We start from the raw sequence: 25949 nt of genomic DNA, 5'->3' as shown, positions 1-25949 counted from the left end.
TTCGAGTGACATAAGGAAACGTAATAGATAGTTTTTCCGGCACTGCAGCCACTCCAATAAATCAATTATAAACAAGTTGCCTTAATAAATTAATTCAATTAGGAAAGTGCTGCTACACTGCACTATTCTCGAGCGACGCTTGACACGTGATGAAAAGTTGGAAACATGAAGCTTTCAACTCTTAACTCGGTTTGTAAGACATCTCGACAATTAGCAGCGTCCGGACGAACGATATTCTGTATTTTTAAATCCGCGTAAAACGCCCGAAAATAGCTTGGGTGAAATTTTTATTCGAAGTATAAATAGGTTAACAAACAGTAACGAGACAACTGTGTGCTGAACGCTAAATTGGAATTAAGTGGAGTTGAAAAGTTCGTCTCAGATTAGGATCGCCGTTATTTCGCCTCTAATAAATCTGAAATAATTGAACGAACGCATTTGGCTAGTCGACCCAAACAGTCGTATTTTACTCGAAAAAACTCCAATTCGAATTAAATCTTGCAAACGAAGCCGAAATTATAATTTATTTAGGGATTGGTTTAAGCAGGACGCATCCACTCTATTTTTCATTTTCCGCTCCATAGGAAATCTTGGCAGCGTAATTCGGCAAGAATTTTTTTCTAAAACCGCCTCGAGAACAAACGAATTCAATTACAAAACCCCCAATTGGAAAACCGGTATTTACATGTGGTAAATTCGATTTAAGAAAATTTATCCCGAGCTGTACTCATCAAAAATTGATCATGGAGGGCCGAAAGTGTGTTTTTCGCTACACTCATGTTGTTTTAACCCGGACGAGAAAATTGAATTTTTTCCTTTCCGGACGCCTCGCAAACCCGGAAATAAAAAGCTTCAAATTAGATTAAAGGTATCGGCTTGTAATGCGCACTGGCCTCTTAAATTCGCACTGTGGACGAAGTTTGAAATTTTTAAATAAAACTGCAACAAATTGGCGCCTCACCCACCCATAATTGTTAATATTAATGAATGTAAATTTAGATGAAGCCAAACAACGAACAATTTTCCAGCGAAAAATTTATGAACTCCTGAAAACGAGAAATGTTACAGTTTAATTTCGTGCGGTTCTTGTTTTATTAAATTTGTAAAGCGAAGCGGAGGCTTTTGGGCAAAACAGTAAAATTTTATTTTAACACAGGTTAAGTCTGATGAGCCGTATAAAAAGAACAGTAAAAATAGAATAGTAAACGATCGGTTTGTATTCATAACAGCTGTGCAAGTTTGTGTGGTGGAAAATAATATATTTCACAAAGTTGTTCTAATATAAACCACAAAATGACAAAATCGGCTAAAGCGCCGACTAATAAGCCGGCATACATTGCGGATTACCTTTATTGTGATCTTTCCCCAACGCTCCACGCCTTCACTCACCTTCTGCCGGAAGCAATAACTTGAATTCTCTCGTTTAATAATTTTTCCTGTTTGATTCTTCGTGCATAAAATTCAAAATGTATCAGCGTTGGTTAAACAACAATTTAATTAAAGTCTCGTCATTAGTGCAATTTACCAATTATTTAATCTCATCAATAAATGAAATTTTTAATTACCGAGATAAACCGCCAATTTATCACTGAAAAATTCATCATAATTAGACCAACTTCAACAATTAATATTAAAATTAACTTTCTACATTTCCAATTCCATTACGGGTAAATATTGCTTTTATTTCCACCCCATGGAGCGAATAATGAATATTCGAAACGTATCGAATGGCTGAAGTTTATTTGCAAATGACGCAAGATATGCACATGCAAAAGCCAAGTTATTGTGTTTCAAAATACATAATAAGAAGGAACGAATTTTCCAACTGGGAAAAATAATTTTCCCCAGTCTCACACCATCACAGTCCCCAGACACCCATCACTTACCGAAATAAATAAAAATAACAACACAACCATAATACGTCAAAATTAAATTCGACTTAATTCATCTATTATAGTTTCGCCCTGTGTAAACTTTCTCAGAGCGCCCCTTAAGAAAGATTGATGCGTCACGGCGAGGGCGCGAGGCAATCCTTATATAATAAACCCTACTTTATCACGTAACACCGTCTTATACTTTCGGATAAGACACATAAAACACTAACCCGAGCGACATTTCCATACAAGCACATGAGATTAAAGAGTTTGTCCGCGTTGGTGCGAAGTGGGTCCAGACCGTACACCATCAGGACGGCTCCGGGCTGCTGGAAGTGGGTGTTCCTTTGATCCCGGTACTCGGCGGTAACCGGAGGAGCGCTTTTCCGGTACGTTTCCGTCCCGAAAGGCTCCCCGTAGCCCGGACCAGCGCACATCTCGTCGTACCTCTGCTGCTCGCTGGGGTAGGGATCTGGAACAAAAAAAACATCACATAACTTCGTCATCTTTATGTGTTTGCGTTAGAAAGTTTACGAGAGCTTGTTCACCTATCGCCACTTTACGACCGAAATTAATATATTCGTAAAAAAGTCATTAAAGCACTCTTGTCGACTCACTAAACGGTGGCATCAAACGGACTTTATGTTACAATTGTAAAATATTAGCGTCTTTATGTCGCAGTTAATAAACACAACATTTTGAAAGTTTAGACTTTTATTGTAACGGTGGCAATAAAACGAAACGTTTCCTTTGATTAAAAACACACTTTTCTTTTTGGCGAAATATATACGAACGAAATGAAGATATAAAAGAAAATAAACTCAGAACCGCGCCACTATTTAATAATTCCACTCCTGCGCTTTTGCTCATTTCGATTTTCCGACTGAATCACCCCCAGAAATGTCTCTATTTAAATTATCTCTCGTAATTATCCGGTGGAAAATACCGAAAAAATAACTAGCATTCCACCCTTCAAAATGTAACCACTGCAAAACCCTCAAAAGTGTAAGTCAACATCAATATTTTCCCGACATAAAACTCGAGTGCTTTTGAAAAAAATCGCACGTCACTCTGTTCCTTTCAAAGTTCAAGATCAACCCTCAAATAAAAGTCGGATGAGCGAAAACAAGTTCGACAAGAAAAAAAGACGATCAGTTTCCTTCCCTGAGTGGAAATTTCTCGTGAAAATTGCATTCTGCATCGAGTTCTTGTAAATATTTTACCGCAATGTTTAATGCAGGCGAGTAAATTATCCACAGCAGTCACATTCCTTCGCGGTGAAAGAGCGTTTCAGCAATCAGCTGACATGCTCGTCCTATCACAGAAAAAATTGTTACTGTACCCTTTAAATTTCCCCGATAAAATGTATCTCCCGGGACATTTATTTCATTTTTGCCAACCATATTACAGATAAGGCTGAACATACTTGTATGCAAAATTGTGGGTACTTTACCCGACAGGATGCGACCGATATTACCAAGTTTCATTACACTAATTGACACCACAATAATTGCGATAATTACCGTGCCATTATGGTGCAGAAATCGATAGTTTAAAACCAGGATTCCAGCCCCAAACAAATGACAGATTAATGTTTACATTCTTTTTGGACCGTGGGACGGTAATTTTTCTAAAATCGCATAAATTACATCAGCCATAAATTTAATTCATGTAAAGCCGCATCATAAACTATAATTATCGTTTGATCCTAAAACACAAAACACTGTTCGTCGTCAGATAAAATTTTCATCGGAAAAATGTACATAAATCGGATGCCACATTTTAATTTAGACATTTATCGGAAAATGCTAAGGTCAATCCAATAATTGCGACCCTCCTTTCATTGAGCACCCAGCTTTAGACCTATTGAATTTCATTATTAAAAAAACCTTAATATCGGCAAGTTCTCTCAAAGTGATGCGAAAAAATCAGGTTTTATTGAAAATTCCAGCTCCGAATAAATTATCGCACTGATTAACAAACTCAATTTAGTAGTGTCACCCAAGCTTTATTATGGTTTGATTTAAGCCCATCGCTTTCATTGTAGATTTATCACAAAAAGACCCAAGAGCCTTATACGTGTACTCGCACTTTAATAGAAATTTAACGTCAAAAGATAAGATTCTATACATTTTTACGAACCTGTCAAAATTTGCTTACTCGCAAACATTTTCTTTACCAAACTTCAACGTCGGCCTGTTTACCGCAGTCAAACACGATTCGATTTCATATTCAACAAAAATAATGCTAGTGTTGCTGAAACATGCTGCACCCGGTCACACTAACGTAATTAATTTAATGTTCATGCAAAACTAACAAAGCAAATACGCTTTAGTTGAGACCTTTGTGGATTTGCATGTTACAAAATTTACCGCCAAGTTGAAATAAACCATACTTAGTCGTTATTACGGTCGTAATCCACTAGAACAGAGCTGATCCTAAAATGCACAAGCCCCTCTATAAATTTAATCACAATGCGGGCCCTTATTTGATTTCTGAATAAGCCAATAATAATTGATAATTTTCATAAATTGGTTCGTTATATACTTTCATTAATGTATTTAACCCCCGGTGCTATTGATTCGTACGTGGTGAATATTCATGAATTAAATTTAATACAATGCGAACGTTGCCGGCCAAAGCAATTTCGCAGTTGAACTCTCATTTCATCGAAGATACGGAGCACAGAGAATAGAAAAGTTATTCTCGTATGTTATAAAACATGTCTTAAAAAATTCCCCGTATTTGTTTCCTAAGAGAATTAAAAAAAACACCAATAATAATGAGAAAATGATAGAACGTCTTTTACATCCCCACATGATTTTTCATGTCGTCCAAAATGACTTACAGCGAAAAAGCAATTTTGAACTCAGTCGGCAGATTCGAGTGCTTCTTTCAAAAGATAATATTTTGTAATAATATTATAACAAAAGCTTATATTTCGGGCAGTTGTTTTCCACCAAATATTTTTTATACATTTTATTGTATCTACTTGTCTCAAACATCAGAACAAACTTTAATTGTTAAGTGAGAACAAGAGACTCAATTTGCTTGTCCACTCCTCTGCCAGAGGCGTTAATGGTAAAACAACATTAAGATTGTGTTTTCGCAGCGGTAGCACAACAATCTGGCATACCGAAAACCAACAAACCCTTACCACTGCTTATGTCAGAAGCTGACAAATTTATATACATATAAATGTCCTTTCAGTTACCGTAACTTTGAAGTTGTGAAAGGGACGTCGTACAAACTTCTGTTAAGCCTTCCACTATGAAGCATAAATTACTTTGGTGTTTAGATACAAGTTAAACTAAATAAAACTATTTGCCTTCCTGATAGTTTGAAAGTTTTAGACGGTGCAATAAATTAGTGCCAATTTAACAAAATATTTGCTTCGCTAAAAAAAAAAATCAAAATCAAAACTCAATTGTTGCACGAACTGTGCTGAAAACGTAATTAATTTGCACAAAATATTTTGAACAAAGTGTAAATAAGTATAGAATCTGTGAAAACGTATAAAAACTCTAGTAATTTGATTTTCTCTAACTAAACTTATTCCCAAGTGAAAAACGGGCACCGATGGAAACCTGTTAAATATTTTCGCATTTAATCCAGCGCGCCGTCGTGACTGCTTATAAACCCCCAGTTTTACTGCAACAATATCTTGCAATGAGAGCATCGTTTTTACATCAGACGCTGAAAACTCCGGCCCCCAGTCAAACATCTCGCCTCGAGTTTGTACTTTAAACCTTAAAAATAACCCATTTTTACTAATTGCAAAGACTTGTAAAGCCGGCTATTTAATTTCGTATTCATGCCAGTTTCCCCCGAATGAAAAACTTTCAAACTTTACCACAACTATGCTTTTTCTTTAATTACGTTTGTGCAATTTTCCCACTTTAAACTTAACTTCCACACAGTTTACCGAAGTTGTTTTTTTCGTTGATTGTATCGCGGCAGCATTATGTCGGTGAATCACACGTGTAAATAAAGTTTTACGACAAATGATCCTGTGTCAACCAAGCTGAGAAAATTTATTTGTAAATATGTTCGTAGACGCTTCAAAGAAACGCAACTTTTGAAGTTCGAACACTTATTTCGGCAAGTGTAGCGTATAACAGGCGCTTTATAACTTTTAATGAGTGTAAACAAAAAATCACGCACCGCTTGTTAAGTTGAGATAAAAGAAGCAACGACGAAATCGTAATAAATGAACTAAATTTAAACTCACGACGAATCGGAAAGTTGGTGAAATACGTCTGAGAAGTGGGTTAGTTCAGTGTCACATTTACTAAAATAACCCCCATAAAACGAGATTGAATTTCAAAACTGGAATTTTTCAATAACATAACCCGAGATAAGGAGCGAAAAAATACACAAAAATTAAATCTCTACCCTCCGACTTCATCTCATTTTTTACTCAGAAACACCACATCCTGAATAAATATATCGTCTTGATATACTTGGGGGAAGAAATTTAAATCATGTTCAACGATTCACCTCAGGATGGGGGAGGAGTGCAACTGTTGCGAATTTTGTGTCATCCCTGATGACATTCGCTTCCTTTTTGTTCCTGTTTCCGCCTACGAAAGTTTCGCCTTGTCGGCACACTTCTAACTAATCCACTCGTCGAGGAATTTTATCGTGACAGATAAAAACACGTGTAGTCCATTTAAATTAATCCATTCAACAGGAAAACGCAAAAAACCGTAAACATAAAAACCCTATAATTAAATTGTTGCGTGACCCAAGCCCCAATTTCAGTTTTAAAAAGCGGCGACGAAAGTTGAATCGTCAATCGTCAATGTTTAATTTTGGTGGATGCGCCAGGGGTCCACATTTTACAATTTGAAGTAAAGTTTTAAACACTCGTATTTTAACGATTTCGTCACTCTTGAAACTTTATACACTTCAGAAGTTGGAAAAAATGTTACAACTTCTATTTTTAATGGTTGTCCGTGATCGAATTTTACGCAACGGTATTTCAGCGATTTGAAAATTTTATAAGTTCTGGAGAAAAAAGTGAGCAAGCCTCAAGGTTTTGTAACCTCCCAGAAGATAGAAAACAACAATAGAAAAGTTTTAATGACTTATATTTGTCCATAAATTTCTTAAGCACCCGCACATATCAGCTAGATTAGAAAATCTAAACTTGTTCACAACTCCAAAATCGTATATAATGAAGATTTACGAAAGTGTCTTAACTGAGTTATTAAACAGAAAGATGATCTATATTTTGGCTAGTGCTGATGGGGAAATAAGCGCCAATAAAATATGAAGAACGTCAGCATCATAAACTTTACTGCAATTACTAGCAAGATTGAGTTTGTCACTGGTAATAAATAGCTTCAACTATCACAAAGTGTTACATCGCCTCAATGTATCATCGCAGCGTGAAACAAAACCTCTGCAAGACGTTATATACGATTTCTGTTTTTAATATCGCCGTCTACCTGCCTCCGGATCTAAAATATAAACACGAGTAACACATTGTAAGACATATTTCTCTCTGTACTTTAAAACTGTGTCATATTTTGGCACGGTCTCCTGCAATAAATAATCCGCTGCAATAACAGACACTTACTGACCAATAATTATCAATAATGTCGTCTCCAAGTATATTATTCAGAGCTATTTTTTATCGTCTTACAAAACCGCATTTGTCTCGTGTTTAATTCGGATGTATTTTGCAATCTGTTTGTGACACTCGCTTTAAAAATGAATTTCCATTAATATTACTTGGCTCTTTGCGTTCGCTGCAAGTTTCGGTGAATAATTAATTAAAATAAAGAGAAACACGTCTCGGAATCAGCTCGACGGTACATTTGTCAAAACGAAACGAAACGGTGTCGGTGGTTTGGCAATGACAAAAGTGACACACAAAATGCGTGTTAGCTTCCGGTACCTCAGAAATTTGGAGCGAGGTAAATTAAACTCTTATGTGGTGGAATTTATTGGAGCAAGTAAACAATTCTTAGTTCCGACTCTTGTTCCTAATTAGTGGATATAAAAACTTGAGTTTTTACATTGGCGGCACAGCTGTGATTATTAATTCCGAGCAGGATCATTGAACAGAACAAACTATTTAAATATCATGCACATGTTGCAAGCGATGAAAAAAGTAGATTTACGCAAAACGTGGCGCGACTATTGATATTTCCGATGAAACAGTATTTTACATTTGCACTTACAATTCCTGCAGTTCCAAAAATCCACACATGTAAAAAAAATTAATTTTCGAAGTTGTAAACATCCTTTGAGAATTACACTGTTCCACGTAGATTGAGCAAGCATTTTCTTTACAAAACGTAAATTTGACGTACTCAAGTTGTATTGCTCCACTGGGAAGACTCAAATTTGCTCTTAGAAAAATTTCTCAAATAGAAATATCTATTGTATTACTTGCAAAAAACACTGACATGAAAGACATCTTCCTTTAAAATTATTCCGGAATGAATAACAAAAGTGAATTAGTTGGAAAAGACAGTAAGAAAACATGGAAAATTTGTGGACGCAGAATTAGTCTCAAACACACAACCACAAACAAAAATATCTCAATTAAAATTAGTATTCCGCAGACGTTTCGGCTGACAATCCCACAAGCCGCCTGTAAATAATAAAAAGCTCCTGTAAAAGCAGCGGTCACCTCTTGGTTATAAAAAACTCAAATTATTTTCACTCTCGCTCGTATTTCGCTGTAAGAACAAGGGTACCAAACCGCAACTCGAAAAAACATAAACAAAAAAATAATCAATGTTGGCACCACAGAAACTCATTAAGTTGTCCAAACGTTTGAAAAAAAACGCCATTCCAAATTCTTCCACAGAAAAACAAGGATTCACCTTTTTACGACGGGATTAAGCGTTTTATTGCTGTTTTTCTTGTTGACTTTACATTTTCGCGATCATAAATGCAGGAATGCTGTAGTATCCAAATGCGCAAACACACTCATTCACTCGAGAAAAATTAAATTTAAAATGTCAGCTTTAGCGGGAGATATTCTAAAGAATTGTTTAGAGAATCTGCCTCCCTTATTTTCTTATTTGCTTTTCGAGATTTTGCCAACAATGAACGAGTAATCCATATTCTTTGCTCACTCGTGTGGCAAAAAAGCGCAACACGAGAAAGGTGATTTTTCGTTTTAACGAAATACACGTCGACACGTGAACGTCCTGCAACAGGACGAGCAAAATCCTGCTTGCTTTGCAAATTCACCGAGAGAATCTCCATTGTGTGGATCGACTGACGTTGCATTAGCCAGATACTTGATGGTGCTCCGGTAACGCGGTTAGTATGTTCTGTACCATGATTAATGGTCTTTTGTAGTACGCCCTGTTCCGTGGTCTGGCCGCCATATTGCAATAAACCACCCATTCCACCCTTACTCCACCCAATAAAGTGTTCTTTACATAATCGGACCTCCGACCTTAATTAACAGTTTGATTTACTGAACGTCGGATAAGTGGTTTAGTAATGACGGCATTCAGACGATTATTTTGCTAGAGCCGCTTAAGAACCGTTAGGAAATTAAATGTAAACGAAACTTTAACTAATTTCAGACAAGAAATTCGTTATCTGCATCCGTTTAGCGCGAAATTGAAAAATTACGTAAATAACTCCGGCTAAATTATCCTCTTGAATTAATTTTCCACTGAGATTATAAACGCAATTGCTTCCACCACAAATCATCACCGCACTGAAAGCAGAGAGTCAATATAGTTACTTGAAAAAATAAATTTCGGAAATTACGGAATATACAGTCATAAAACAATTTGACACACTGTTTAAATTGGAAAATTTTTGGCAATGAATGAACGATGTTATCACACTTGAATGAACTTTTTGTAAAAACAAATAAACTATCCTTCAAGCGAATATGAAATACTCCACCTTGGTGAAATATTAAAATTTTAAATAAAACCTGCAAGCTGTTCAATATTAAACGCTTTATCCACCCACAAACAAGCACATCCTCAAAATCCTGAAACTGTGGTGACTCAAGCTGAAAACTACAGATTTCAGGATTAAATGGTGCATTTCACAGCCTTGTCAATGACTCATCTTTTGGCAGCAAATCACCACTTCAGTCATCAATTATGTACTATTAAAAATAGAAAAGGTGTGTTTGCACTGTTTAACAATGAAGATAAACTATTTTCACAATGGGAGTAAATTGTCTTTTTTATTCACATGAATGCTCTTTTTGCGATTTGAAAGTCGCGAAGCTTCCTGGTTTTAAATAGCTCGTAATAGAAGCAACTTCCGTATTCTTCCAACGTTTTTCTTTCGAGACAATTCATGGACTTCAGAAATATCCTATTCCTTCCCCCATTTAGAAATTTACCCAAGTTACGACCACATAACGTTATTACTTGAACCCCCAAAAGCTTTAATCAAGTCGGAGATTTTAATAAGGCGCGTTTTTTATGCCGAGACACCGTCGCAATAAAGTTAAGCAAAATTAAACGCCAAATCAGAGGTAAAAAATTTGATCTGCGAAAAACAATAAAATTTCCCTGGTGGCTGGTGAATTAAGAAAGAGAATCAGTTGAGTTATATCCCACCGCGCTACTTATAAATCATCAAATTGCATTTTCACACTGTTTAAGAATAAAGATCATAAATTCGTTTTTGGTCCGCGCGCAATTTATCCCTCTTCAACTCTTCTTCCCGGAGCGAATCCGTTGGGATCATTAATATTGGAAAGGAAGCGAACACCTCCCTAATCAATCTCGAGTTTAACACTCGACTTCTCGCTTTCCTTATATCAAATATTAAATTAGAATCAGCCCCGGGCGTTGCAGGAATTTTCCTGCAACGTAAATGCAATATTGTTTTTCTGCATTTTAATTGCCAAAGTCTTTTCAGGCCTAATCACGTTATCCACAGACCAGCACTTAACTTCGTTATGAAGAAGCGGCGAGGTTTTCGCTACGAAATAGAAACCCTAATGAGAATGAATGCCTTTTTTAATTAGGTTTTTAGACAAAGTTCCCAGAAAGTCATCAGTTACGCGAAGAAACTTCGTTATCTGCATTTTTCATCCGGAAAAGTATCGACACGGGATAAATTTAGCGACCCAATTATGAGAGTGAAAATTGATTCTGTAGAATCGTCATGCTTTAACGGCTTTAATTAAAATATGTAAATTTGATACATGAAATCGAATAAAGCGCCAAATTACAGCTGCTTGGCAAAGAGCACGAGCAATTCCTTCGAAGTAAGCAGGAAGTAGTTTAGTGGTTGAATATAGGGAACCCGTAAAAGACCCGAATAGGTGCTTCACTCGAAACATACCTAACAAGAAAATAAACCTCAATAAAAGCTTCCGACAAAATTAACCTTCCCAATAAGAATTATTCCAAGACGTAAATAACACTTCCAACGCCCTCAAGCGCAACTAGAACCTTCCATTATGCAATGGCTCTATTTATAAATCGCCTCTTCTATTAAGCTCCAATTTATTTGTTTAATTCGTACATCTCATAATTATAAATACACATTCTACGGACGTCACCGCTTTTTAATCCCCCCAATTACAATTGCAAATGTAACCTCTGGTAATTTTACCGACTTTTCGCGTATTAACACGCGCAAGTGTTACCAGTTTATTCAGCGACATCAAATCCTCACGTTCCTGTTTTGATGTTAATTTGTGGAATTACGCAGGGACTCGCCCCTGTATGCCAATTTTTCCTAATGGCCTATGAAAATATTAAAACGCAAAAGGGTAGAAAATACGAGCTTTCTACTTATTGATCGATCAGCCGAATGCCATTACCTGTGCCAATAAAACCTCGCCTATAAACACACGCTTAAATTGGTAAACCTCCATATATTTTTTTAATGGTTAGGGAAGGATTACGCCGATACGAATACGCGGGAAGAGAAACAAATCAATGTATTGTTGCCAATCGAATGCGCTAAATTGTATATTTACAAAACAGCTGCGGAACTGACATTAATAATGATCAATGAAAACAAACTAAGCACGCAATAAGCCAAATTTAATTCGAAAAATAGTCAGAAACGCTTAAAATTGAGTAGATCAACAATCTGTGCTGAAATTGGCCCGCACTGAAAACACAACAAAGAAGTAAAAAAGGACGATTTCGTTGCAATTTGTCTGATTAAAAAGCTTTCAGGAAAAGATCACAGCAAAAAATTACGTTTATCCCTTAAGCAAATACAATGTATAATAAAGACAATGAGCTTGCATAGCAAAAAAAGCAAACAATGTATTTTATCTCGACTAACAAGTACCTCCTATAAATGAAAACAGTGGATGTTCGATCACTTCGATCTGATATTTACCAATAGAAAAACAAAAAACACACCGCAAACCTTAATCCGGTTAAGGATGTCCTCAAACATTACAATAATCTCCGCTTTTGCACAACTTTCAACTTGAATCATCGTAGTTCTTTACCACTATTATCATCATACAGCTATCTGTATGGCAAGTTTTTCCTTGAAGGAATGCAAATGGTCGTGCAGTTTAGTTTTCGAAAACAACTGCCAAGGCTGCGTCAGTCCTTTAAAATGTCGCAATTAGTCGAACAGTTTTGATTTTCCTGGCATAGTTCTGTATGACGTCAGTCGGGTCCTGCATTCCGACCCATCACTCAAAGTAACATTCCTGTCAGCAGAATTTTATCTCTTCGAACTAGCCGAGCAAAAGAAAAGGCAATCGACAAAGTTTCGAAATTTTCTTTCTATTAAGCTCTTTTTTCGATTGCTTCCTTCCGCAGTGGCATTTTTGCCTCGTTCGTTAAATAATCTCTTGCTTGATCGATCGCTGTACTCGATCTCCATCAAGCGTGTACCGAGCTTTTGGTTTCCTTAAAACTAGCAAGTTTAAATCCTCTATGAGACTCGCTAGTTCCGAGATAAATTTAAGACGGATTTTGTGTGAAACGTGCGGCCTTTGCGCTGACCCATTCACATTTAATTTATATTTAAGCATTTTTCTACGAGTTTATTAACGATGTCAGCACTGTCTTCGTTCGCTTCTTAAATTTGTCAATGTCAAATTGGGTGATAAATGCTGAAAAGGTACATCGATGCCTGTTAGCCAATCACCGATGACAAATAATCAATTTTCTTTCGATAAATCCGAGCTCGTAAAAGAACAACAGCGTACACTCAGCGATTTGATTGACGTGAAAACGCCAGCGAATTAGTAAACTCGGCAGACAATTAACGTCGTTATCATTTATAAGACACGCAATTTGAAAATAAGAAACCTTCAGGTCGGAAACTGATAGGTAATGATGCGTGAGTGAAATATGTGCCACTCTATGTTTTGTTGGCAGCTTTAATTTTGATAGATTAGACGCGAAATTGGATGCAAGAAGTATACAAATGTCTCAATTATTTGCACAATACATCAGGAGAATTTTGCAGGAATTGATTTCAATCAATGCTGTATAAAGCCAGCAACGGTACTTTTCAAAATTAAAAATTAAAAGCGGTAAAAAACCATCAATCATCCTTTCCTGAGCTCATATCGCCCATTAAAAAATTCGATAACAACATACGCTGGCCCAAATAATCATTTTATTGTAACATCCAACAACAAAACACCGTTCGTTGGCAAAATAAATCATGACAAAGGTAAAAGACGGTTGCCATCATAAATACGATTGATGGAACTTTCCGGTGAAAGAATTGGCAAAATATCACGCTAATATTTTTCCAAACACGAAACTGCATTCGCTGACATCTCGTGGGTGTAAAGATGCACCGCAGAAAAATTCCACAATAAGACACAACGACTCTTGCCAACTTTAATTATAGTTGACAAGTACAGCTAATTAACGGTTGTTCTGTGTATAAAACAGATCTTAATGATGATGAAAAAATTGGTTTTTCGGAAAGCAACAGATTTAGTGCAAGAATGCAATGGAAAATAATTTTAACCCGTTGCATGGGTGAGTCAGCCGCTTTGAACTTGAGCCAATGCTTTCGGTTAATAGTTTGTGTACCAACATGAGACAGCTTGGACAAAAGCTCGGCCAGCCATCATCGCTCATTCTCCAAGAAGGACGAGGAAATTATTAATCAAACGTAATTTATCTCCCTCCAAGTGTAAGACATAAAAATTTCTGGTGCACCGAACTCCATCGATTTTGTGATTTAAAGCTCATTAATGAAGGCACATTTGGTACAACTAACACGACAATCTACATGACAATAGTCGTGTACTCCACAACTCCAAATGACTCCCCTTCTCGGCTGAATTTCCACCATTTGCGACTAACTTCAATTTCCCCATAGAAACAAGCAAGATCAAATAACACAACTAATATCCGAGAAGAATATTTTATTTGGAGTAACTTCCCAAACTGAATTACCGCTGTAAAAAATTAGATTTCCAAAACGAGGTTAGCAATCTCTTGCGGTTCTACATTTCAAATCGAACCTCTCTTGCCCGAAACTCAATTTTATTCGCTGCTAATTTTTTTCTTCAACTTTCATTACGCCTGTATTATTAACACACAATCATAATTTATATGCGCTTGGTCCAACATTCGAACCGTAATTCTTCGTGTTGAACTCAGATAACAACCTTTAGAAAGGAACAAATGATTAATTACAATGGAATCCGATGTTCTGGGTATTGTAACGGCCTCATCTCAACTAATCGTAAACAATAGCAAAGTTATGATTGATTGAAAACCACCCACTGCAAACACTCGTCCCTCCAAAAGAAAGAAAACTTCAAGAATGCTAATTGATATAAAAAAAATAACGTCACTGCCAGATAATAACAGTCAATCAATATCTCCGTAATAAAGTTTCTTAAAGAGAAAAGCGCCAAGACAAAAAAGGATACTCATTTTAACTTTCTCTGAGCCAGAAACGCCTTATAAATAACGATCTGATTTGCCCATTTTTTTGTTTTTTACCACCAACTTTCAATTTTCTCAAATAAATTTTATTTCTTTTCACACTTAAAAACTTTGGCTCATTGTCATCCACACATTTTTTGTCCACAAAAAAAAATAAAAATGTAACAGCGACAGTTTCTTATGTTTTTCAAGACCATAATTTATAATCTTTTAGAAAAAAGCTATAAAAATGTAAAAGCGGTTCAGTGGTCGTTTGTTACAAGTTTATTAGATTTGTAAAACTAGATCTTCCTAAAACCCTGACCCTGTTATGTTGAAAAAATGAAAATTTGCGCCAAAAAGCTGTCATAATTAAACTTAATCTAATAATCTAAGAAAAACTTAATTGCCACTGTGTTTGCAGCTAATCCTTTGATTTTTATCTTAACTGCACCCTAATCATCTCAACAAAGGCTCAGAATAAGGGTTGGATTAACTATTAACGAGTTTAAAGCTGTTGACTAATTCCCTTAATTTCAACCGAACTGATGCTCTCTCAAGAGAACCAAAAATAAAAAATCTAACTCAATGCACAAATTATTTGATTAAATAACTTCACAAAACTTCAATCAGACCCAGATTACTTAAACTCGACAAATTATAAAATTTATCCTAATAAAAGCTCTGAGGGGTTTTTAAACAACAAAGTTTCTCGTTATAAATTAAGTTATTACAGAAACATTACAGACTTTAATTATATACAAGATTGTTATTTACAATCGTTAAAAGTTAACATTTACTATTTGATTTATTATCGGAGTAGCCGCCATTCAAAAAATACTCCAGGAAGACCATCAAAACAGCCATTACGAAAGCAAATAAACCAACCTTTGACAGTGTATACGTGTCATAAGTTTGAATGGTCGATAGTTACGAAAAGTTGGGCTTTTATTGACGTGTCATATTAAGCCTGACACCAAGTTATAAAAAAGCTCGAGCCACAACAATAGACAATTTCGTTCAAACGAAAAATTGCTTTAATTAATAAAACTTACTGTAAGGTTGAGGTCGAGATCCATAATGTGGCTCCTGCAGTAAAGGCTGCGGTCTACCATTTGTGTTTTCCTTCACTGAAACAAAAGAACAAAAATTAATGTTTGAATAAAACATTCCCAGACAGTGTACATCTTAACTTGCTGGCCGTAAAATACAATTTTCTAAAGATCCAACCCTTCAACGCAAAGCACGCATCCAACGCGCAAAATGTGTTAGCAGTTAGACAAGAACGAACGGCTTTTGTTGAAAATATAAATGAACTTGCAAAACAACAAAAGGAGGCTTCCACTCTTCGTCCTTCTTTCTTCAGTACACGAATTTAAATAACAAAGAAATGTTCCAATAAAAATATGAGAAAGTACAGAGTGTTCTTTCCATTACTTAGATGAAAAATCAAACGCTTGCAATTTTCAGGCGAGTGCCGCTGACCGTGACCGCAGCACAGAAGCCAGAAACTAAAATAAAATTGCCATTTCACGGTATGCAACTGCAAAGTAATTATAAATAGGCTGATATACATTTTATTAGTGTTACGAAAGCACACAGTGGAAATTAATCACCGCTGTCTCGCCATTTGCTAGCAATTCTTCTTCACAATTAAAATAATAAATTTTAGCCTTTTGAAAAAATATAATTAAAGAAAAACAATTAGGTTTTCTTTAGATTGTGCTATTTTAACATACAAATCCTTTACTGAAATCCATTTTCTGTGAAATTTTCTCAGATAAAGCTCTATCGACGCCACTGAAGAGGTCTACAGCGGCCATTATCCCACTTAAAATAAGCGTATTACACGACATAATCTACAAAATGCGTCATTAGCACTACTTTGTAAACGAATAGAGTACTTCTTTTCAATTCAAGCGGCGCTCCGGTTCGTGAAGTTCGTTGTTAACGCAATGCCTGACAAGAAAGGGAGTTTTCGCCAACTGAGCGGTCATTACCAAAACGCATTAGAGGCGGTACAAAGGCACATTAAATGTTACTTTCCTTTCGAATCCATTGTCTCTGAGCTTTACTCATTTAAGGCGATGTAAGAAAACTTTATCGAACCAAAGAAAAATCATAATAAAAAATAGTCTTCGCTATTTTATTTTCTATAAGATGATTGTTAAAAAGCAAAATAAATTTTTGATTTATGCCGAATAAGCTTCATTCTTGAAGCTAATCCTGCATAAATCCTCCTGCAAGCAATTTCCACGATGTTATCTTTTTACTGTTCGGGTAATGGCTCTTAAATCACTATTTTCTCCCTTATTTAGTCTAAAGTTGACAACGTTACTGGTGGTGCAGAAAAGATCAATCTCTCGTAATCCATTTAATCACTATCAACGTCAGATTAACGATAAAATTTGTTTAATTCAACACGTTACAAATTCAACTTAATAACGTGACAACAAACAAGATTAACTTAAACCGTCACACTCTAAACGATTTATATCCAGCATCATGTGAAGAAAATTTCATTTTAATTTCGCTCTGAATTATGAAAATAAGACAACAATTGATGAATCTAAATTCAGGAGAAAACTTCTCAGATTAAAGTAGAATTTTTACATAATAATTCTCGGCTCCAGAAACGCAAAATTTACATGGTGAGAGACAAATTTACAGCTCACAAAACACGTCTGCATTATTTAAAGCCAATCTCTTTTTTGTTAAATATTACAGAACCCGGGAGACTCTCTTTTACTCATATCGGTCGTTTTTCCTACACATTAAAAACAAACCACTTAAAGATTTATTCCCTTCAAATACATTTTCGACTTCAATTATCAAAAGTAAACGAAATTCGGTCGCGAGTTCCATTTACACCGACCATAAATATTTTCATTCATTAGGAAATCAGGCCGAAAGCGACGAAAACGAAATGATGTAATTACCGTTGCCAAAACAAATGTTCAAAGGAAATGTAATGTATAAACACATGAGCTCGTTACACGTAAAATCACATGATCGAACAGCACCAGAATAGTACTTTGAGTCGGAATTTTCCGAGTTGCCTCGTTTAAAACTTTTATAGCCCCCAAATGCAGCAAGTTGTCATTTCAATATAATTAAACGAGGTATTTTCTAAAGTTTGCATAGCGGGAGCAACTTTCCGACGCTTTCAAAAGTCGCTGTTAACTAATCTTCGTTTAATTGCATGCGGCCAATCCGTAAACTTTGCTGATACAAAACGTTCGAGAAAAATAACGCAAACCCGACTGAATCAACAGTTGAGCCGACCGTCTCCAGCTGATACTCGGAGAATTTCATGATGAATAGTCGCAAAAACTTTTATCCAACTTTCGAAGTTGGTATACAGATAAGTAGGAAATATAGCCCGAGCTGAAAGCTGAAAATATCGGAATCTGCAAGAATTTTCACGTGCGACTTATTCAAAAAGCCATTTAGTGATTGAAATCGAGACCACTCAACAGAATAAATAGATCGCAAGTTTCGCGGAAATAAGCCAAACCAACGCTCTATTATTCCAAACTAAAAATAATAACGAAAAAATCAAGTAAAGCAACAAGAAACCAGGACCGACTATTTTGTTTCAATTAAACTTATCTGCATTCCGGAAAGCGTCCCGTTAAAGAAGAATCCGGAGACAATTTCTCAAAAGATCGTAAATTCATCCAATGTAAACCGTCTCCTCCCGTAAGCTTCGCTTCTTTTAAAAGCAGCCAAGCGATGTAATAAACCAGAAGAGTTTCATCTCGTTCTCACGTCCTGTGTAATAGAACGCCATGAAGACGGCCCCTGTTTCGAGATAAGAAGACAATCATGTGACGGCGCTCCGATATCTTTAAAGAGGTTCGTGTTTTAGAACCCGACTCTCTTGCACCGGCGCATCCACCAAAATGTCTTACATATTAAACAAACGCTTTAATCACCGACAAATACGTCTTTTCTCAGGTAAATTATTTAGCGGTCTTTCCCGGAACCTCTGAATAATAGCTGCTGTTCCGAGCAATGCAATGTTCAGATTAATCCGCTTCGACAAATATCAACATTTCCGGACTATCATTGTTCGGGGAAATTCCGCTGATATTAGTTCAAACTAAAGCTGAGAAAACATAAAACTGGAATAGTGGCACGACGAAACTCTCGAAACGGAGAATTTGCCAGAGAGAAATGAGATAAATTAACGAAATTTAAACGTTAAATTACTCTATTTAATCAGATGTTTAATGAAGCTAAAGTAAACCCTCTGTAGGAATAAATAATATTTCACTCTGAAAATAAAATTATCCAGTTTTAGTGGGCAATCAGTCGGCCAATTATTATTAATTAGTAATTGTGGAGCGACGTTACACTTCGTTCCGCAGCATCTGTTTGTAAACTAAAAATAAATAACGTATTTGAAACTTCCATGGTGTTAATACGACAAACGGGTCTACTACTTGTTTTAATGATGTTATTTTAAAAGTTTCACAATTAAAATGATGTAGCGTAAAAAAGCATAATTAGCTTCAGCTTTGAAAAACTGTAACGGGTGTAACGTTAGGTGTAACTGCATAGTAACACTGAACCAGTGATTAATTGTTCTAATTAATAGGAGAAACACAAAATTTGATTCACAAAAACCCAATAAGTAAAAAATAAAACAATTAGAAGATAGCAAAGCTGAAAGCTTGAACTAAAGATTACACACAATACAACTTGAATTTTAAAGAAATGTGAAATAAAAATTTCGGAATTTTTTAAATAAAATTATAGTATTTTTTGTTTATGTCGCTAAAACACATGTGTGAAAGACTGTAAAAAACATTTGTCGAAGTGTGTTATTTAAAAAATATCGCGCAAACAACTCATTCCCTTCATGCCATAAGAGTTGCAGCCCTATATTGCCAAAACTTTATTACTCAATAAAGAAGATATATCGCCTTTCACTCAAGATATACTTTAAAAAATTGATAACTCAGTAATATTTCCTCGTCAGTATAAAATTTATAAGCCAGGTTATCAACATTTAAATTTTTCGAAGCGAAGAAACTCGATTTAAATTCATGATCAAAATCTTTATTTTAATTTTAATCCAAAGCGAATATAGATATTTAAAATTAAACAAACAAATACAAAAGTACAGTGCAATAAAATATATTTAAAGATTTTTGTCCAAACAATGAGAACAATGTTAAAATTAGACGTGCAGGATATAAATTTATTTGCCGTTTGGAAAATATCAAATCCTATCTGTGTGTGAAACACCCCTTGCTACCGATAACAACCTTTCCGGGCAAAACTAACCGAAAACAAGTGTCATGTGAACCCGTTTACATAAACGAATCTAAAATAAACAGCATGTAAAAGCTTGGTCACCATTTATGTTGTGCCGATCCTTTGAGGAATATAAAACGCTAAAACCAATAAATTTTTATAAAAATCCACAAATTAAAGTCGTCTTGTCATGATTTCATCCGATAAAAATTCCAAAGCAAAAATCTCTCATCATCGTTAAACGAAGCACAATATCAAAGGCATTTGCTCTTTTCTCCGAAGAGAATTGCCAACTTTGAAAAACGCCAACGCTATATATCGACTTCACGAGATCATAAGAACGATATCCGAAAAGTTAAATTGAACATTATCGGTCTTAACCGATAATGACAAAAATGAAACTTGACGTCCAAAGAAAAGGATTGTCTTTCAGGAAAGAAGTTCGATTTTATTGGAAAAAGTCGTTCGAGCGTAACGAGTGCATGTAAAAAGCCCAGTTTTAAATTACAACTGCATCGATCCGAAAAGGCTACAGGGAACTGTTGGAACAGGTGAAATATATTTCGAGGAGACCATTTCGTATCACTATCTGAGACAACGGACAGAATTATATGCAGAACAATACCGAAAACAGTAAATTTATAGGAGATAAAAGAGCACTGTGCAATATCACGTGAATAAAATAGTACTTAAGACTACATCTAAGGAAGATAACAAGCGGAGGTTCCTCATAGATTTTTATTTATTGAAAAACGTCTCAGTAGAACCACGTTACAGATTCACGAAACTTCCAATAAATCATTCATTGCGTTTGAATAAATTATCACTGAGGAATAGTTAGGGGTTTATGATTACTCACTAACCCTCCGGTCTTCGGAACATGTATTATTAATTGATTATGGTTTCATGCTTGTAAACAAACCCATCCAAAATCAAATCATCCATTCTGAATTGTTACGAATCCATCACAATTACGAAGAGGAAAAAGAAAGATTAATGATACGATTAAGACACTACATATTTAACGATATGCTCTGAGTTTTCTAAATGTCTTGGTTGATTTATGACTGCCGCTACTAAAAATGTAGCTTCATAAAAAATCACATAATTTATCGCCAAGACGTTATTAAATTGCAATTATCGATTTCTCCCTTGTTATGGATTAAAATCGTTTTACGAGGTGCAAAGTTTAATCTTCGGTTGTTGTAGTCTTTAGATTATCAAAAGTGACTTAGTACGAAAACAAGATCTTGAGTGCTTTGATCTTATATTCAGTAATTTGGAAACAAAACATAATTAAACACAAAAGCGTTTGAGAATTCCGACAAGTTTTAGAACTCTTGATCTAAACAATTGATCTCTAAGTCCCAATTAAAGCAAGAAGGAAAAAATATGTCTTATTTATGCACACACTTTATCAAAAATTAATTCATTTTCCATTAAAGAAACTCGCTCAAATAACATAAAATTTGCTGAAAGCACATAATCAAAAGAAGCTTTTTACCTAAAAACAAAATCCCTAAACAAATTTCCATTCAAACAAGCCGAAACAACATTAATTTCAATTAGTAAACTGCTGACGTTTCAGCCGGTAATAAATTACGATCCTTTTAAATTGATTTATTTCCAGTAGCACCCACTTCTTGCTTACATGTCAATCGAATCAAACTCGTGCAGTGGGAAAACAAAACGAAGGGCTGTAAACCAATACGTCCCTTGAACGCACACAGAACGCAATGTAATTTACTCGAATGAAAGGAAACGTGATATTTGGATAGTGGAAGAGCGGTTTCGCTTCTTCCTCCCGCCATCCGAAAACTGTTAATTAAAGCACCTGTGCTTTTGCAAGTGATTTCACGCAAAAAGCGAATTTATTTTTGACGTTTCACTGCGAAGCACTTTGCCAACTCGCTGAACGAGTTTACGAATAGTTTTACTGATCGTAAATTTTACAATTACGAGTTAATCAAGCGAATTCGATTAACATTTGTCGCCGAGTAAATCGCGTATATGTAGGTCACCAAGAACAAAGATGCACTTTTGGTACAATCACTAAATTAAAAGTTGGATAACTTGACACAAAATGATTTTGCCATTTATGGAAATAAAAACTGTTTTTCGAGTCAATTGAAACCACTATTAAAACAAGATTCTGTCACAACAATAATAAACTCAATTATCGGTATATCCAGCCACGTGTAATAGTTAAATTGTTGTGTTAGGCTACAACAATGTCAACACTTTGTACTTGTGCAGCTCTGTGGAAACTCGTTAAAGGGTTATCTTAAAGCAAAAATAACAAAAACAGATCAGCATCCAGCACCATCTCGACTTTAAATTCAAATGGTTAAAGCTAGCCAATTGTGACAATTTTCCTTGGGAGCAGATAAACTAATTACAAAGAAGAAAAATTCATGAAATGGAACGCTTTCAGACTTTAGAAAAACCCTTAATGATTAGAAGGGCAAGTGCACAGACCGTAACTCAAACGTGAAGTAATAATTACCAAGATATGACATTCTCTGTTCCAAGAAAATAGTTTCCGGAGTTGTCAGCTGAGAACACGTTATAAAAGAAATTTTCATTGGACGAATTAACCACCATGAAACGAATACGTTGGATAAACACGACAAAAATAAAGCATAAAAACGGAGACAAAAATCCATTTAAAATTTAATAAGCAACGTAGAGCACTGAACATCTACTATGTAACTGCCTGTTAAATATGACCCGTTCCCTGTCAGTGATGGGCGTCAGCTGTGTAAGACGTCCGTTATATCGCCTCCTGCACAAGTCATCCAAAAGTTAACACCATGCATCCGAGAGGATTCCGGCACTGATCCCTCACGTCTCGCTGTGTCATTGCGAAAACCTCCACGAATCCTCGAATACATCTATTTATGAAAGGTCAAAGGGAAACTTTATTGTATTTAATGGTGAGCTCGGTCGAAACCAAATTGGTCCATGTTTATAGCACTCCAACCGACTCTCTTTCTCCGCCGAATTGAAGCCGTGATAAATTAAAAGGAAATGATACATCCAAGCTCTCCATCCTGATAGAACTCGGCGAAAAATGGACCGATATTTTACGGCACTAATGGAACGGAAAATAGACACCACCGGAAGTAAAAATATCCAGACTCGAAGATTGAAAGTATAATTTTGTTTGTTCGAGTTCCCGGAGTGGAGTTCGAGGACTCTTCACTTATCGTCAGATCGATCAAGACACGAGAGTACAACATGTGGCTTAATTAGTCTCGTAGTTTCGCAATCACGATGTCTATGCCTCTCAATAAATAAACATAGTTGAAATTTGTTTAATAGTTAGATAATCTCACTAGGTTAATAACATTGCATTACCACAAGCACTTATAAACCTTACATGGGAATTTTAACAACTGCTGTCACAACGACACAGTATTTACTATTATAATAAATCCATGCAAATTAATTTGCATAAATGAATTATTTGCAGTAAATGCAACTGCGATTATTTATTACTTTTTGTAAGGCTCAAAATTTATTGTCAGTTATCCTAGAGCTGAAATTCAAACATCACAAATTGAAAATTGTTTCTTTGATTGCATAACACGATCACGAAGTTGGGTCGACCCTTTCAAAGTAGTTTTTTGCAGTGTCGTAAATGCACTCCACCTGTACTCGAATGAAACCTACCCTAACTAATCGAAGAATTCCTGGCTCGAATCCACAATACGACAAATCTCCATTTTTTATTTGATGTAGAGAGACATGAAATTTTGCTTTCGCCGATTTGAATGCATTGCATTTCCATAATTCCACAATTTTGCTCGTGATTGACAAAAGCTCTTTCAATACGGCTTTTAGTGCGAACGAAAACTTTGTGATTTTGCTGGCAGACCACGTACCATAATGCCTAATTCTTGGCCTTTTAATGATCGATCGCCGCTGTATAAATGTTACGGATTTGCGTCAGACCACGATTTCGGGAATAAATCCATCGTCGTTATTTACAAAAATTACCTGATTGGAGGCGTTATTTTTTTCTTGTGGATGTCTTCAGGACTGGCCGTGTCTCCTCAGGAACCCGTTGGAGAGGATGTCGAAGGCTACCCTCTGCGGCGACCTGCACACAGACAAGACAGCCACAGGTGAGCCTCTTGAAACTTGTTCTTGTATCTTTAGGTCTTTTGGTGGTGATGTGCATGTTTGTCTGTATGCAGGGCGCGCAGTTGAGGCATATAGCAACGTCTGTCTGTGTTTCTGTGTCCATAGAGGAGAGAGACTAAGCGTAGTTTATGGATAGATATTTTAATGGAAAGATGCATGTGCATAATATGACGATGTCATGTCGTGTGAAATCTAGCACATCGATTTTACTAGTTAAATATTCAAATATGAATTAACCAAAGTGTCCGTGCATGATTAAAAAAGTTCGTTGTTGGAAATTTATTTTCTAATAAATATTAACCGAGTTTACGTTGTTTATTTACACATACGCTCTAAAGCAAGCGGATTTCACAACGACAAGCATCATTAACAATGCAAAATAAGTGTTTTAAGCTAAATTTTCACAAGTTGGAATAGACGAGATGCTAAAGCATGCATACATCGGAGAATCAATGGAAACACAATATTAGTAAGTATGTCGTGTACGATATTTGTGTTGATGTGGTTTGGCTGAGCGATTGTTAGATAAGCACCCTGACGCTTGTTTGAGATAAGTATAGAGCTATTCATGTTTGCATGCGCAAGTAGTAATGAAAATTTAAATGAATTTTTTTTCGACTATACAAATGGTATTAAAACGATAGAATCTCAGATTTGAGATTTCTTGTAAGTTGAATGCGTTGTGCGTTGATTTATAAAACAATAAACAAGCCGAATAGTGCGTACAATGTATGAACCCCCAAGCGAATTACCATAATTCACTTTTTAATTACGTTTCAACAACAAACGACAAAAATTGTTGCTTTTTAATTTAAAAAACATGTTAAACTTTATTCTCATCTCAATATCCATTTATTAAAATGAAAACTGAAAATAAAAGTGCACCCAAGTTCTGCAATAATTAAAGTTCTATTTATTATTATATATTTTCTATGCAACCATTTTGTACCTACATAATATATTTTAGTTTCAATTTTTTCGCAACGTAAATCATACTCAAAATTTAAAAATCTACTATTGTATAAATAGCTGTACTTGCAATGAAATAACAATAAAACGTTTCATACTATAAAATATCAATGTAACATGTCTGCAACAAATACAGCGTACCTGCTCTAAACACTGTAATAAATGCAAAATTATTCAGCTTTTCCTAAAATAAATCCAACAAAATATTTCTGCTTTACAATGTATTGCCACAATTTTATTATTATTTTTTTGTAAGTATTATTACTCCGCCCAACCCTTGCAATATCTACGCAATTAAAAAAATTAATTGGACCATTATGCTATCATTTCCATTTTACATAACTTCAACCTGTCGTCACCTTTAGGGTAGGTTTTAATTAATTTAATGCGTGACAAACCGACCTTCATTTCCCCAAATGTATCAACGATGCAAAGAATGTAATTTAATCAACCTTCATCATCGCTTGTAATTGTAACTTTTTTCTTGACCTCAATTGCTTTTATTGTCAGTAAACAGAAAAAACAAAAATATTTGTGAAGAAGCAACGTAACGTTAATCCATGCAAAACCTGGAAACACGTTTCACAAACACTCAACAATTAAACCCTAAACTCAATTTTTGTTCCATTTAACGACAAATACCCGGAATTTAATTTAGCTTAGGCAAACTTTTCCTAATTAAAAGCCTCATATTTTTCACAACAAACAAAAATAAACACCAACCGGACCGTAATTAAAATCTAATTGAAAAATCAAGTGTAGCGTACACGTTTCGAAATTCGTAATTACAAAAATTAACCGGATAAAAAACCACAATGAAATGAAAATTCTCTTCTGCAATTATCAGGTCACGCCTGAG

The 25949-nt window shown here is 35.5% G+C and overlaps 1 protein-coding gene across 2 annotated transcripts in view; it reads right to left on the bottom strand.

Annotated features, from left to right (window-relative positions):
- The window catches only part of sm (smooth), a 68196-nt gene that overhangs the window by 6341 nt on the left and 35906 nt on the right, over nt 1-25949 (bottom strand). The window contains exons 1-3 of one of the 2 annotated variants that reach the window (XM_064354984.1): nt 23975-23996; nt 15763-15837; nt 2105-2346 (exon numbers count right to left, since the gene is read on the bottom strand). In XM_064354984.1, coding sequence (XP_064211054.1) covers nt 2105-2311 — 207 coding nt within the window. In that variant the 5' untranslated portion in view covers nt 2312-2346; nt 15763-15837; nt 23975-23996. Of the gene's footprint in view, nt 1-2104; nt 2347-15762; nt 15838-23974; nt 23997-25949 lie in introns of those variants that run through there. The other variant, XM_008193556.3, reaches the window with a different exon arrangement.

Source organism: Tribolium castaneum, chromosome 1, assembly GCF_031307605.1.
Source record: "Tribolium castaneum strain GA2 chromosome 1, icTriCast1.1, whole genome shotgun sequence".
In the NCBI taxonomy this organism is placed as follows: Eukaryota; Metazoa; Arthropoda; class Insecta; order Coleoptera; family Tenebrionidae; genus Tribolium; species Tribolium castaneum.
Note: the sequence above shows the minus strand (reverse complement) of the source record. Positions and strands in the feature narration are given on the sequence as shown.